The following is a 13,026-nucleotide window of genomic DNA, read 5'->3' as shown; positions in this document are numbered from 1 at the left end:
TCCAAAATACCCTAATTGCAGCTCAAGCTCCTGCTTCTTTCCCACCTCATCAAGGGAAGCTGCACCTGGGGCCTCACAGGGTTAGGTGAGCCCATGCAGGGCCAGATGGGTGCTAAATAATTCAACCAGGACCACAGCCATACAGAAAAGATCTTTAATTTATGAAATGAAGAATCAAACTTTGTTAAAATCTGCACAAATAAGTTATGATTGAACTATTGAGAACCACAGAAGCCCCGTGGCAGAAACACCTTGGTCCAAGACGGGAGGCAGCTGTGTCCTGAGGCAAAACGGCAGATCTGTGGGCTGCAACCCCAGAAGGAGCCTGGTACTGAGGCTGGGGAGGCAACGAAGTGAAGAACAGCACGTATGTGAGCGAGCACGCCTCGTCCTACGGGGGGGCATAGGGCAGAGCACTGCTGGCCCCCACCCCGCCTGCTTTGGCACCACACTCACCCTAGGGCGTTGGAGGAGACACTCCCTCACCCTGGGGACTTTTGGTGACCACCTGCCCTGTCCTTCCCCCTTGGGTCCGCGGCTCAGCAGCCAGCTGGACAATCGACCTCTGGGGCACTGTTTCAAGCAGAGAGGAGCTGTGGTGTCTGTCCTTCCCCTCCAGAGGTAAAATCTCACCCCTGTGACTACCCAGCATTGTGTCAAACGGGCTCCCGAGTGGAATCAAAGGCACAAAAGCAAGAGCTGCTGTCTCCTCCCGGCTGTGCTATCCCCCCTGCAAAAAGGCAAGGCACCAGGGGGTCATGACTCTTGGGCCAAGGCACCCAAGAGGGGCATGACAAGCCCCTGGGTATCAGGATGCTTCCCTGACCTGCACCTCACAGCCCCAGCCAGCAGGGCAGGTTCGCACAGCACTGTGTGTGGGAGAGGTGGTACCAGCTACTGGCAAGGCCTTCAGGGTCCTCCCATCCCTTCTGCTGTCCTGAAATCTCCCCTCCTTGGTCACCGGGTCCCTCAGGAGCAAGGAAAGGCTCCCTGTGTGCTCCCTGCCCTGCTCTGCCCACCAGGGATGTGTATGTCTCCAGCACATGTTGCACCCCAGCTCCTCCTGCCCTGGGATTAGCAGCCCCCCAGGACCAGCTAGGTTAAAATGCTCTTGCTCCTGTGTCAAAGCCACTTACCCCGGCCCGCTGCGTGCTGAGCACTTCTCTGCCTTCCCCAGCAGCCCCTCCTGGAATGAGGGAGCACTGGCCTTGCACCATTTCACAGTCGAATCGTAAACGCAGGGTTTCCTCAGTAAGCAGTCCCCTCACCTTGCCTGCAGTCCTGCCCCAGCCTGGAACCAGGACGGCCCCAGGGGCTCAGACACCCCTAGATCATTTTCACTTCTGGCGCTTCACCCTGCATCAGGCCCTGGCGCTGAGCCTTCACCAGCTGCAGGCGCTTCCCGTGCAGACTGAACTGCGACCAGGTGAGGAGCTGCAGCAGCGCGCACGCGATGGGCACAAAGACGAGGAGGTAAAAGCAGCCCTGGCGAAGAGTCGGCTCCAAGGCGGCGTCAGACTCCAGCTTCGGCTGGGCGCTCACCACGTTGCCCAAGGGGTTGCGCTGGAAGATGTCGTAGCCTGGTGTCGAGAAGAGGTCGTGAGGCGGGTCAGTGGGGACACTCGTCTCTTCTCTCCCCACGGGACTGGGCGTGGGGACGCAGAGACCAGTGACAGCTTTTTCTGGAAGAGCTCTCTGCATCTGCCCACTGCGGAGGGGCCTGAACTCACGTCCTCCCTCTGCCACCCCGCTGCTGTCCCCCGGGGCGGACTTACCAGTGTAGGCACAGAGCAGCCAGGTGCCTATGAGGGGGGCGAAGGTCTGTCCTGGCTTGGTGACCAGAGCCACCATCCCAAAGAGCAGCGCCGAGGCCGCCTGCTTCCTGCGGTTCAGGATTAGGTCCTCGTCCACCAGGTCGGTGACCACCAGGTTGAGCAGCTTACAGGTCCCTTCTGTGAACACGCGGTTGCTGCGGGACAACAGGCAAAGCACTGAATAGGGGCACCGAGAAGTGATGGGAACAGGCGAGAGATCAGAGAAAATGGAGAGAGGGAGATGTGAGAGGTTCCCTGACGCTTAAAATAAGAATTTCAGAAGCCCCGGCTGCTGGAGGGGAACCAGTCATTGCTGCCTCCCGCACTGCTGCCAGTGGATTCTGCAGTGACCTGTCCCGAACTGGGTGCTGTCAGAGCTGGGAGCCACCTGGCTTCTCTGTCAGCCCGGCTACTCTTCCTTGGGGGAAACAAGGACAAGTCATTTTCCTTCCCAGCTGGCAGAGAGCAGGGGAAGCGAGTGCTGTCTGCGTACCTGGCTATGAAGATGCAGAGCAGATAGACCTGATCAGGTCCTGCCAGGAGCATGACGACGCTGAGAGCCAGCTTCAGGAAGAAGAGTCCTCGGACCACAGCATAAACCCCACAGCGGCGGCAGAGGGACAGGAAGTAGAGGTTGTTGAGGTGGGGGGCAATGTAGGAAACACCTGAGCAAAGACAGAGGCACAAATTGCTTGAGAGGGTTTCAGTACCCACCGTTCCCCCAGTACCAATAACAACAGAGAGGACAAGGAGGCTAGGGCAGGAGGTAAAAAAACAGCCCCCAAATACACACAAGAGAAGGTAGCTGTAGTAGATGTACTTTGTGGGTTTGTGACACAGCGCACGCTGTTCCTACAGAGGGCAGAGTGCGTGCTCTACTTCATCAACCTGATGAGCAGGAAGGAAGAAAAGACTTGCCCATTATTCCCCAGGGGATGGGGCTCAGCCCTGGAGCAGAAGCGAGGGAGACTGGGCAGCATGACCAGACCTGGCCCACGCACAACTCTCCCAGGGTGGCTCTAGCCCTACAGGACCAGTGCCCACAGATCTGGGGCAGCCTGGACATGGTCCGTGTGGCACAGAGAGGGAATAAATTAAGAGCTGCATCCTAGAGCCGTATCCACAGACACTAACGTCATCCTCAGAGCAATACCTGTGTGGAGCCATGGAGTCAGAGTCCAGCACTTTGTGCTTTTCACTTCTAGGAAAGGCTCCAAGTTACTTGTCTCGTGCCCAGGAAGGAGGTTCCAGGGAAGCATGTAGGGTGTGTCATGTGTGAATCTGACAACCCAGAGACCCGTGTGCACCTCTCCCCAGCTGGGGTTTGGGAAGGCAGAACATAGATTCAGGCCAGGCCCTGACCCAGCTGCTCCCTTTGGTCTTGTCTGAAACTCACCGAGGAGGAAGGATCCAGTAGAGACAGAGATCTGGTCTGACAGCAGGTGCTCCAGGAATAGGGGGAAGAAGTTGCTGTTAAAGTGGCAGTGAAAAACCTGTGAAAGCAGCATGCAGACAAGGCCGGTCAGCAGGAACAGCAGTAAGAGGGAACAGAAAAAGCTAACAGCCCCCTGGACTCTTGACTTGGGAGTCCCGTGCCGAGGGATTGTGCAGGATAGGCCTCCAGTACCTTAGCATAGAAAGAGCTTGGCTGTGGAGCTTACAACCCTGTAGGCTTTGAGACTGCGAAGCTGCAATGCCACCGGCCGTGCCCACTGCATGCCTGGGGCCAGTACCGTGTGCCAGCTGCCAAAGCATTCCTCGCTAGTGAGCTCACAGGGCACACAACAGGGCAGGGCAAGGAGTCCACAGCAGTGGCCACCAGGATTTGAAGGAGGAAACAGTGGCACAGCAGGTGGGAGGAAGCATCTGTCAGGATAACAACAAGGAAGCAAGGCTCAAACACAACGATGCAGGCATTAAGAGCCTGCCTGAGGGGAACCGAGGGGCCCCAGGGGAGGCAGAGCTGTGACGGCAGCACACCAAGCTCAGGGAAGTTGGGCATGCTGCTGGCATTTGGTAGTAATTGAAGAGGATGAGAAATGGCAAAAAACAGCCGGGAGGTGGATCCAGCTGGACAGTGAGAGCAGTGACATGAGGCTCGGGAAAGCAGGAGGAGACGGTGCTGACAGCCAAGCCAGCAAACTGCCCTCCTGAACCCATCCCACCACAAACCAGGCCTCGTGCTTCTGCACCCCATATGGATGATTACAGCCAGCCCCTGTAATCCACAGCCTGCGCTGCAGAGAGGAGGCTGCACCCCACAGATGCTCAGGAAGTTTCCTCAGGTCACAAGCAGGGAGAGTGGCTACCAGCTGCTGGATCACAGCCAGTACGTGCAGGAAGCCCCGAGAGCAAGCGGGTGCCAGAAACACCCCTGCCCTTCCTGGGGAACTGGCGTGCTGCTGAACCACCGAGCAGCTAGAGCCAGGCTGCATCCTCTGAATGCCAGCGCGTCGCTGCTGCACCTACCTGGACCAGGTTCATGCAGACAAACCAGAGGAAGTTGCGATGCCGCGTGAGCTGCTGGAGGTATTCTGCCAGTGTGATCCTCTTCTCCTGGGGGACGGAGAGTTTCTCGATGTACAGCCTAAAGGGAGAGGAGGAAGAACAAACAAACAAAAAACAAAACAACTGTGATTCCTTCACAAGTAGGGCAAAGCCCCTGTGCAGATGCAGAGCTGTCCCTTTTCAGCTCCCATTCCGACCTTCCTTCTCTCTAGACCAAACCAAGAAGAGCAGAGTCTTCAACAATGTTTGCAAGGACAAAAGGCTATGGGTCTCCCAAAGAACATCTGTTTCCTGAGCCCACAGTTCAGATTTCTGTCCATAAAAGCATTCTCCTGTCAGCCATTACACTACATATATGCCCCTACTCCAAGTTAGCTCACCTGGCAGATCTCGTCAGGACCTGCTGTGTTAGTACAGCGTAAAGCTGGCAGCTTGGAACAAGAGACAAGTGAGTATAACAAGAGACAAGTGAGGCAGCCCAAGGGAAAGCAAGGGAGCTGAATGGGGAAACCAGCTGCATCGTGGCCCGCGCAGCCCAGTCACCATCAGGCAGCTAAGGCGAGCGAAAAGGTAAGGGATTCGCTTGTCCTGCTCCACAGGAAACGGGCAGCAAGGTGGTCTCATGCTCAAGCAGGAATACTTCCATGGTAAGCTGCTTCTGACGTTTCGCCACTCACAGGCCTCAGTGGGTGCTCTAGATACTAACTCATTTCTCGTTCCAAACACTGGGAAGGCCACACAGCAGGTCAGGGCTCCAGTTTGGGCCAGGGGTTTCACGAGATAGTTTTGTCCTGTTTTCAGAGGGCCTTAGGAGCCAGTGTGACCTCAGGCAGAGGTGATTCTGAAAACTGTATCAACAGACAAGAACCACAGATGATTAACAAAAGTTTTCCTTGTCCTGGATCTTCTCACACATTTAGTTTGCTGTGGTATGTAACAGGACCCTACAGATCTATGCCAAGCCTTTGTCCCTGCTGCAGAACTGGTGACACTTACTGTTTTAGGGTTGATTCCTGGTCCCATTTCGCTTTCCCATCAGCCTCAAATCGCTGGCGGAGCAGCTGTGTGGACAGGGTAAAACCAACGATGGAGCAGAGGGCCAGCACGACGCAAAATATGCGAAAGGAAAAGAAGTCTTCCTTGTTCCACACTGTGTACGACATGAAGACAGAGAGCGAGCCTATGGCACTGAAGAGAGAGCAGTAGAAGTTGAGGCTCGTCCTGTCTTTTGCTGAAACAGCCAGGTCTGCGAGCAAGGCGTTGTGATGGAGGTCGACCATGGTGAGAAAGCTGTCGTACATGCAAAGGCAGAGAAGGAACTGCACGCCAGGATGAGCCCAGGCGACCCAGAAAGCCAGGAAAGAGATGGCAAAGAGAGGGCCATTGTGGCTTAGTGCTCTGAGCCTCTTCAGAACTACTTCTGGGGAGGAAATCTCTGCTCCTGGCCTGCAACAGAAGATAAGAGTTTTAGACACTTGGACAAAACCCTGCATGACCACATACCCTTGCTTTCCAAGGAAGTTGTGTAAGTGGCCCAGACAACAACGCAGCTTTTGCTCATGTAAAAAACACCCACATAAGATAAATTCTCATCTAATATATGAATCCACAGAAAACGTGGGCTTAAGAAGGCCAAAAAGCACAAAGAAAAGGGATCCTTTTTCTCCTGAGCAAGGGTCTCCCCGATAGTGCTGCACTGTCTGCTTTGCGTAACGTAAGTTATTTCAAACAGCGCTTAAGAAGTTTTCAGTAGGTGCAGGAAGCCACACCGTGATTTTCATTAGAAGCTCACAGCAAATACACGAGAAATGCTAATGACCGTCAGTGGTCCATGATTCACGGATTTTGGGAACAACTGGTTTGATGTATTCCAGGTGGAAAAAAAATTGTCCTTTCCCCCGAGTCCCCCAGACCACGTACAGACGCTTTCCAACACCCCAGTAAAGGGCTTGGGATTTTAGATGCGGATATTTTACGTTCTGTATGACTTGTGATTGTTAAGGGTTAGGGTCACATCTACTTGGTACATACGTGACCTCCTCTATCCAGCCAGGTACTGAAACAACATGCAAAGAACACTGAATTTCTAAGATGGCAGGAAAAGGAGATCTTTAAAGTTTCGTTCTCCAGTAACCACTCCAATGCCACAGTTTTAAAGCTACCACTTTCACACCACCTCCCCCAGAGACTCAACGACTTCCCAGCGTCTGCTGGAAGTGGAACTTAACTTACTGCTGTGTGCTAAGGAACACCCGGTCGCTCAGCCAGCCAAACAGAGGGTCATTGAGGCTGTTCCAGATCAGAAACACCGTCTAGGAAAGAAAACAGGACAGTGAAACAAACCACAGGACAGCTCCTGCAGAGACTCGCTTTTGTTCCTGCATCAGGCAGCGCGGAGCTGGCAGGGTGACCCGCCAGCAGGAACCCCCAGCGCGCCCTCCCTGCGCCGCCACCACCGCGGCACAGTTCCCCTGCCTGGGGCAACTGGCACCAACGCAGCGAGGCCGGTGGTTTTCCAGGCTTGTGAAACGCCCCCATGTCCCCAGGGAAAAGCCTGTCTTAAGAACAAAGTCTCTGGGTTTTCTATTCCAGCTCCTTTTCTGTTTGTGTAAGTGGGAAAAACTAAAAAACCCAAACTAGCACTCAGAAGGCTCCCGCGCTCCTTTCCCAAAGAGGAACACAGCTATTACAGCTAATGTCCCGTACGCTTTTAGCAAGGACCTGTCTCAGAATTTCTTCTTACAAGGGCAGAAATCCACGGAAAAGACTAACCTCTCCTATCCAAAAGGATAGTTTATCAATCTTGTAAACAGAGACAAAGGTGTCCACGTAGTAGAGGAGAAACACGTTGTGCAAAATGGAAACGAACAGCGACAAGGACCCGTAGATCACTGCGGTGGGCAAACGGAAGAGACAAGCCAACAGGCGCAACCCCATGTCGGTGTGGTCGGGGGTCAGCTCCCCGGATCACCTCCATTTCAGATGGGATGTCTTCCCCCAACACCTGCTGCACCTCTGCTGGGGCCAATCCATGGTTGCTCCTGCAGGAGGGAAAAAAAAGTCAATTTTTAAATATTAAGTCTTTTTTTTTTTTAAATGCACAAAAATTGAATCTAATTAATTGATAAATCTTTGCCAGCAGAGATCGGAACTAGTATAGCTTTGAGGAGCTGTTCAGAAGTGGATTGGATGGGATGTGGACCAGAAGCTGCCTGCTGCACTGAAGCCATTTCATTAAGGGGAGGCCAGGCTGTGTGCTCAGGGGTGCAGCTGTCCCCTGGTGAGCTGCCCCATCCTTTGTACCTTAATGTTGTCAGCCAGCAGCCAGCTGATTAGCTCTTTCCACCTCTTTAAAAGCAAGGTCAGAGGAGGAATCCAGCTACGTAGCTGCAAACAGCAAAGCAGCCCTCAGAAAACAGCCCCAGTCACTGACGTTTTTAGGTGCCGATGTTAATTTTTAGCCAAATAAAAGTGACAACAGCCCTGATGTAATCTCACACAGGCTGCTTTCCCCAGGCAGTCGCAGCTGAGCGCACCTGGGCTCGCTCAGACGGGAGTTATTTATGGCGAGCAGCGCTGCTGCTGCTTTGTGGCATGAAGAGACACGACCAGACGGCGACGGCGTGCAGCGGACACGGCGCCATCATGCCACAAAGGCTACCAAAAGCCACCTAACAGCTGTCTGGCTTGCCTTGGGACAGCCTGAATTCGGGGGCTGGAATAAAGATGCTTGAGCTGGGCAGCAGTATACACGGAAACTAAGCAAGCGGAAAGAGCAGCCTCAGCCCAGGGCGACTCACTGCATGTTCCCAGAGGGACGAGGGGAGGAGAGGAGAGGGCTCCTCACACCAGCACCCACCTGAGCTCACGGCCATTTGTGTGTCTGGCGAGGTGGTACGGGTTCTTAAGTCAGCAGCAGTCAGCTTCCCTGGCCCACACCATCCTAAGACAACAGGGTCGCTATCTCCACACTGCCAAAAGCCAGGTAAGGACCTCAGAGACTTTCCCATTCCAGCCCCTCAGAGCCCGCCCGCACCCGATTCAGACGCATCGGGGGACAATTCACAACGCGGGGTAGGAGCGAGTGTGTCGGGAGCAGGAAACCGCATCCTGAGCCAGCCCTCGCGGCTTGCACCACCAGCTGCAGCAAGCCCAAGCAGAAGCAGCAGATCAAGGGAAGAACAAACAGCTGGGTATGAAACCTGATGAAACTCCAGTCCCACTCAGCACTTCCCAGAAGCCGTCAGCCTGACCACTTTTAGGCGGGATGAGAAAAGCAAAAAATAACTGTCTGCTCTGCCCAGCCCGAGGAATTCCTCGTAACTGGTTCAGCAGGAGCACGCGGCGTTCGTTCCAATCACTTACATCGCTCGACTGAAACGGCACATCCCACTCCTGGCTGAAGCACCAGGCCTCGGTTCGGATCCAGCTGCAGAGCCCTGGCGGTGCTGAGCCGCCACGCCAAAACCCATGGCCAGATAAAAGGATGACACCGCTCCACGGGGAGCTCAGCCAGACAACGAGCGTTCGTAGGTGTAATTAAAGACAGACACGCTGACAAGCCTCGGAGGGAAATTGCATTTCGTACGGTCACGCACTGAAAAGGAGTCAGGAGTTTGCGACGTATGGAGATGAAGGTAGAAAGACAGCAAGGCAGCCAGCGTCAGTTCGGGCTGTAGGAAACCTCAGTGTATCCCGATCTCGGCCACTGCCTGCACATCTAACTCCGCTACACGCTTCCCGTGAAGGGGAGAGGAGGGCAGATCAAGGGAAGGCGGCTAAAACGAGCCAGGGAGTGAGGCAGCTGCCTTCCGAGGAGAGGCCGAGCAGCTGGGGCTCCTCAGGCACAGGGGACAGGGACAAGAGGTAAGGCGAACGTGGAACCGCAGTGTGCCAGGACACAAGAGCCACTGTAAGGAGCAGGAAATCAGTTCAGAACGCGTGGAAGTGCTGACAGGTGGCAAACCCCTGGGATCTGCCGTCAAAGGAGGCTGCAGAGGTGGGTGGCAAATTCAAAGGATTAGACAAGTTGACAGGGAATGCTGTACACAACCCACTGAAGGGGACAGGCAGGGGATCCCAGGGAATCAGCATCACCAACCTGAGGGCTGCGTGTGCTGGGGGTGCCTCGAGCGCAGCCGAAAGGAGACACGCAGGAAGCAATGGCAGAGCACCTGCATGCCGTCAGCACCGGAATTACAGGGAAATACACACACCCGAGCTCACTGCTGCTCCACCCGGGGAAGTTCCCTTCCCAGGACATTGTTATCTGGGGCGCACACAAACACCCCTTCTACTGTGACTCTCTGTAAGGATGATTTAGCTCCTGGGTTATTACTGCGGAGGGGCACAGATAAAGGATGGGTGACAAATACGTTAGAAAGCCTCAAGCACTGCTGGTAACAGCTAGTTGTACACCAGACACAGCGCAGCGGTTCCGATGGCACAACCGCTACCTCCGCGTGAAGGTGGGCTCGCCTTTGCTCCCCAAAGCCTGTTCGAAAGCAAAGCCTGCTCTAGGCTCGGTACTTCGCACTGCACTTTACACGCATGCCCCATCCAAGCGACGCTTCGCTAAGCACGTTTCACAAACCACAGCTGATGAGGTTTCCAGAGACACCTTGTTTTGTCATTTATGTGCTACAGCTCTTTACAAAAGGTTAAGTCCCACTTCCTCTCTTCTCCCCCCCCATCACACCCCACAGATGGGCAACCCCTGCAGCCAGCTGACATTTCAAAGTGATCTCACACTTTGCTGGCACAGTTGTCTTTTTTTTTTCCCCCTCCCTCATCTGCAAGCATACAGATGAAAAGAAACAAATTATAGTTGCCCATGAAAAGTGGATTTTGCATCTACATCCAAAGCGCTGTTATTTAAGCTTGCCACACTGGTATTTTCATAACCTTTTCCTTGGGACAGAGCGTTAGTCATGGGCTATGTCAGAACTTTTCAAAATGAGGCTTTTTTTTTAAAATTAGGGGGAAGAGGAGCTGCAAGAGGGAATAGCTGTCATTCATTCACACTGAACTTCTAACGCACACTCATAAAGCAACGAGCTCGTAAATTAGAAAGCGACTAGCCTTTATTTCATAACATTTCCACCTCCGCATCTGACATCTGGCGGTGCTCCTGCCAGTGACGTTTGCAGATCTTATCTTTCTGGAGAAGGATGTTTGAGTACTGGCTACCAGGAAAGCCTTGCCTTTGTTTGAGAATGCTGGCAAAGGGCAGCAGGGAACAGACCACAGTTTGGGGCTTTTACATCTGTTCTAGCTTCCCAGCCAGCTCACAGCCGGATCCACAAGCCATTGTGTCCCACAGCGACTTGGAAACCCTTTGGCCTTAGAACAAGACCCAGCTCCAGGGCCTGAGCTGCCCCCTGCCAAGCTGAAGCCTCTCGGACCGAGTTGGCAGCGGAGCCGCAGGCCCTTGGCCCAACGCAGTCTGTTAAGCGGGGCCAGATGAATCCTCTGTACCAAAGCTGCTGCTCAGGACCTGGAGTAGTCATCTGCAGACCTGACCGCAGTCACAGCATGACTCTCCAGTGCGTTCCCCACTACGTGGGCAAGGCAGGGTGGAACATCCCAAATAATGCCTCAGCATATACGTCTGTGCTCGCTCCAGCGGTCACCGCAGTGCCTCTGCCGTGTATTCTGGACTTCGGGTATGTTACTGGCTAAAGCAGAGGGACAGTAAATATCCCAGCTGCGTCTGCAGAGCCACAACGCAGTAAATCCACTGGCAGGATAAGCCACCCAGAGGGGACTACTTCCAGACATTCCTCGTGGCCAGACGGGACAGGACGGGGCTGCTGGCGGCCCAGCCCCATTCCTGGAGAAGCCGGGCCTGTGAAATCGCTGCTGCTCTGCGACCCACACCAGCAAAGCTCCTGGTGCCGGGCACGCCGATTCCTTCCAGACCCCACAGGTGATATTTTCAGCCTGAGGAAGCACAGTGCTGGGCGTGCTCACAGGTCAGGCTGACCGGTCAGTGACAAGTCCTTTGGGGAGAGGGGACCACATCTTTCATGCTCCATCCCGCCCTGCTCGTGGTGCCCAGGAGGCCTCCGCAGCACAGAAACCTCCATCGGTGCCCACCCACGGACCTACTATTCCGGCAGGACCTTGTCGGGTGAGAAGGGCAACCCCTGCACAAAGCCGTTTTGCTCAAACTGACGGAACCTTCGCTTAAAATAAGAAGTCTCAGAGTCCTATTCCTATCCCAGGAAAGCCCCACAAAAACTCAGGCTTCTCTGACCAAACTGTGACCTGGGCACCCTCTAGGAGGTGGATACACCTGCCAGGCTCCCGGTTTCTCCGCTGGGCTGAAACCCTACCCCCATTCCCTCAGCTAACCCAGCCGCTAACAGCCCCAGCGGAGCGCCAAGCGCCGTCCCACGCCACCCACCAGCGAACTCACCCCCAGCACCCGGTATCTGAAGGGCGAAGGGGCGAACCCGTCAAAACCCCAACGCCACCGGTCCGGACGGGGAAACGTGCCGCTGGAAGAGCCCCTTCGGGCTTCTCCCAGGACTGCATACTGATCCAACCACCACATAACGTGGTCTCACGAGGAGCGCGGTGACACCCTTTCTGGTTAAACCTCCCCCGGCGGCAGCACCGCCAGGCACACCCCACCCAGCACCAGTGACCACGGCCCAGCTCCTCCTCAGGGCACCCACGGCCCCCTCGAGGCAGCGGCCGCTCCCTCACGCCCCGCCTCAGCCCCCTTAGCTCCAGGGCCCGGCCACCAGCCCTGCAGCCCCCCCTCCCCGGGAGGGCGCTACTAGGGGGTATCAGAGGGGGAACCCCCCCCGCCAGCCCCGCGTGGGACCGGCCGGGGTAGCGGGGCCAGGCGGGCGGCCGGGCGCTACCACTGCGCGGAGGGGGGGGGGGCGCCACCTCCTACCTGCGTCCGGTGCCGGCGCTGCCCCGCCGCTCCGCTGCCCAACCAGCGTCTGCGCGTGCGCGTCCAGCGGTTTCCCCGACCCCACCCCACGGCCATTTTGCGTCCTGGAGGGTGAAGCCGCCCCCCGCGCCGCCATCTCATTTGAGGGCAGCTGGAGGGGAAGTGGCCTGCACGACGCTTCATTTGCATGGCCACGCCCCCTCCGGGCGCATTCCGCTGGGGCCCTTCTAGCCGGGGCAGGCCGGCTTCTCTATGGTCCCCCGCCGGTCTCCATGGAAACGGCGAGGCCTGGGCCTGCGGGGCCGGGCCTGGGCCCTCGGCACTGAACCCCGTCAGGGTGGCTTGAAAGGGGCACCCTTTCGTCTCCCAAGATTTATTTGACATTACGTTGTCCAAAATAATAATAAAATAAAGGCTGCAGTTGTCCCTTACTATTTCAGACTTCATTTCGATGCTTTCTCCTGAAGAAGGATCTTTCGGTGTTCGTCCCCCCCCCCCCCACCTCTCACTGCAGCGGTTGCTCTGGTCCCACACATCTCACCTGGGGAAACAAAGTCCCAATGGTTACGTTTCTTAAAAAGCACAATTTAGCAATTTCAGCAATCCTTTCAGCTTACTATGCTACATACTTGTATTTTATACTCTGCTTCACTTGCATCCTGTTACAAAATTGACAGTAGTCACCTATAGGGGTCATTTTTATAAATTCATGGAAGCCAGGCGGTTAACAACAGCCATGCAATTGTGGGCCGTGTAATTAGTGAGGTGAAGGTGTTGGCCCACCCCGCACTGACC

At 55.3% G+C, this 13,026-nt stretch overlaps 1 protein-coding gene across 3 annotated transcripts; it reads right to left on the bottom strand.

Annotated features, from left to right (window-relative positions):
• Positions 1–140: 140 nt before the first annotated feature.
• MFSD13A (major facilitator superfamily domain containing 13A) lies at positions 141–12,388 on the bottom strand. 3 transcript variants are annotated; one of them, XM_080596909.1, is made up of 9 exons: positions 12,232–12,388; positions 7,095–7,363; positions 6,555–6,634; positions 5,319–5,768; positions 4,284–4,401; positions 3,211–3,307; positions 2,308–2,479; positions 1,776–1,969; positions 141–1,580 (listed from the first exon to the last, which is right to left on the bottom strand). In XM_080596909.1, exons 2-9 carry the CDS (start codon positions 7,257–7,259, stop codon positions 1,327–1,329), a joined length of 1,530 nt encoding a protein of 509 aa, XP_080453035.1. In that variant the 5' UTR covers positions 7,260–7,363; positions 12,232–12,388; the 3' UTR covers positions 141–1,326. The 3 variants fall into 3 exon arrangements, with proteins under 3 accessions (XP_080453035.1, XP_080453037.1, XP_080453036.1); XM_080596911.1 differs by lacking the exon at positions 12,232–12,388 and adding an exon at positions 11,743–12,189; XM_080596910.1 differs by lacking the exon at positions 12,232–12,388 and adding an exon at positions 8,182–8,344.
• Between the last annotated feature and the right edge of the window lie 638 nt (positions 12,389–13,026).

The sequence above is a fragment of the Anser brachyrhynchus genome, assembly GCF_964034855.1.
Source record: "Anser brachyrhynchus genome assembly, chromosome: 6".
Taxonomy (NCBI): Eukaryota; Metazoa; Chordata; class Aves; order Anseriformes; family Anatidae; genus Anser; species Anser brachyrhynchus.
Note: the sequence above shows the minus strand (reverse complement) of the source record. Positions and strands in the feature narration are given on the sequence as shown.

Bases quoted from the DNA above. Each gene is read 5' to 3' on its own strand.
- MFSD13A (XM_080596909.1), bottom strand. From the start codon at position 7,259: ATGGGGTTGCGCCTGTTGGCTTGTCTCTTCCGTTTGCCCACCGCAGTG. The intron at 2,480-3,210 runs GTGAGTTTCAGA...GTCTTTGCTCAG, and splicing joins TACTGGATCCTTCCTCCTCG to GTGTTTCCTACATTGCCCCC. The intron at 1,581-1,775 runs GTAAGTCCGCCC...TCTCGACACCAG, and splicing joins GCTGCTCTGTGCCTACACTG to GCTACGACATCTTCCAGCGC.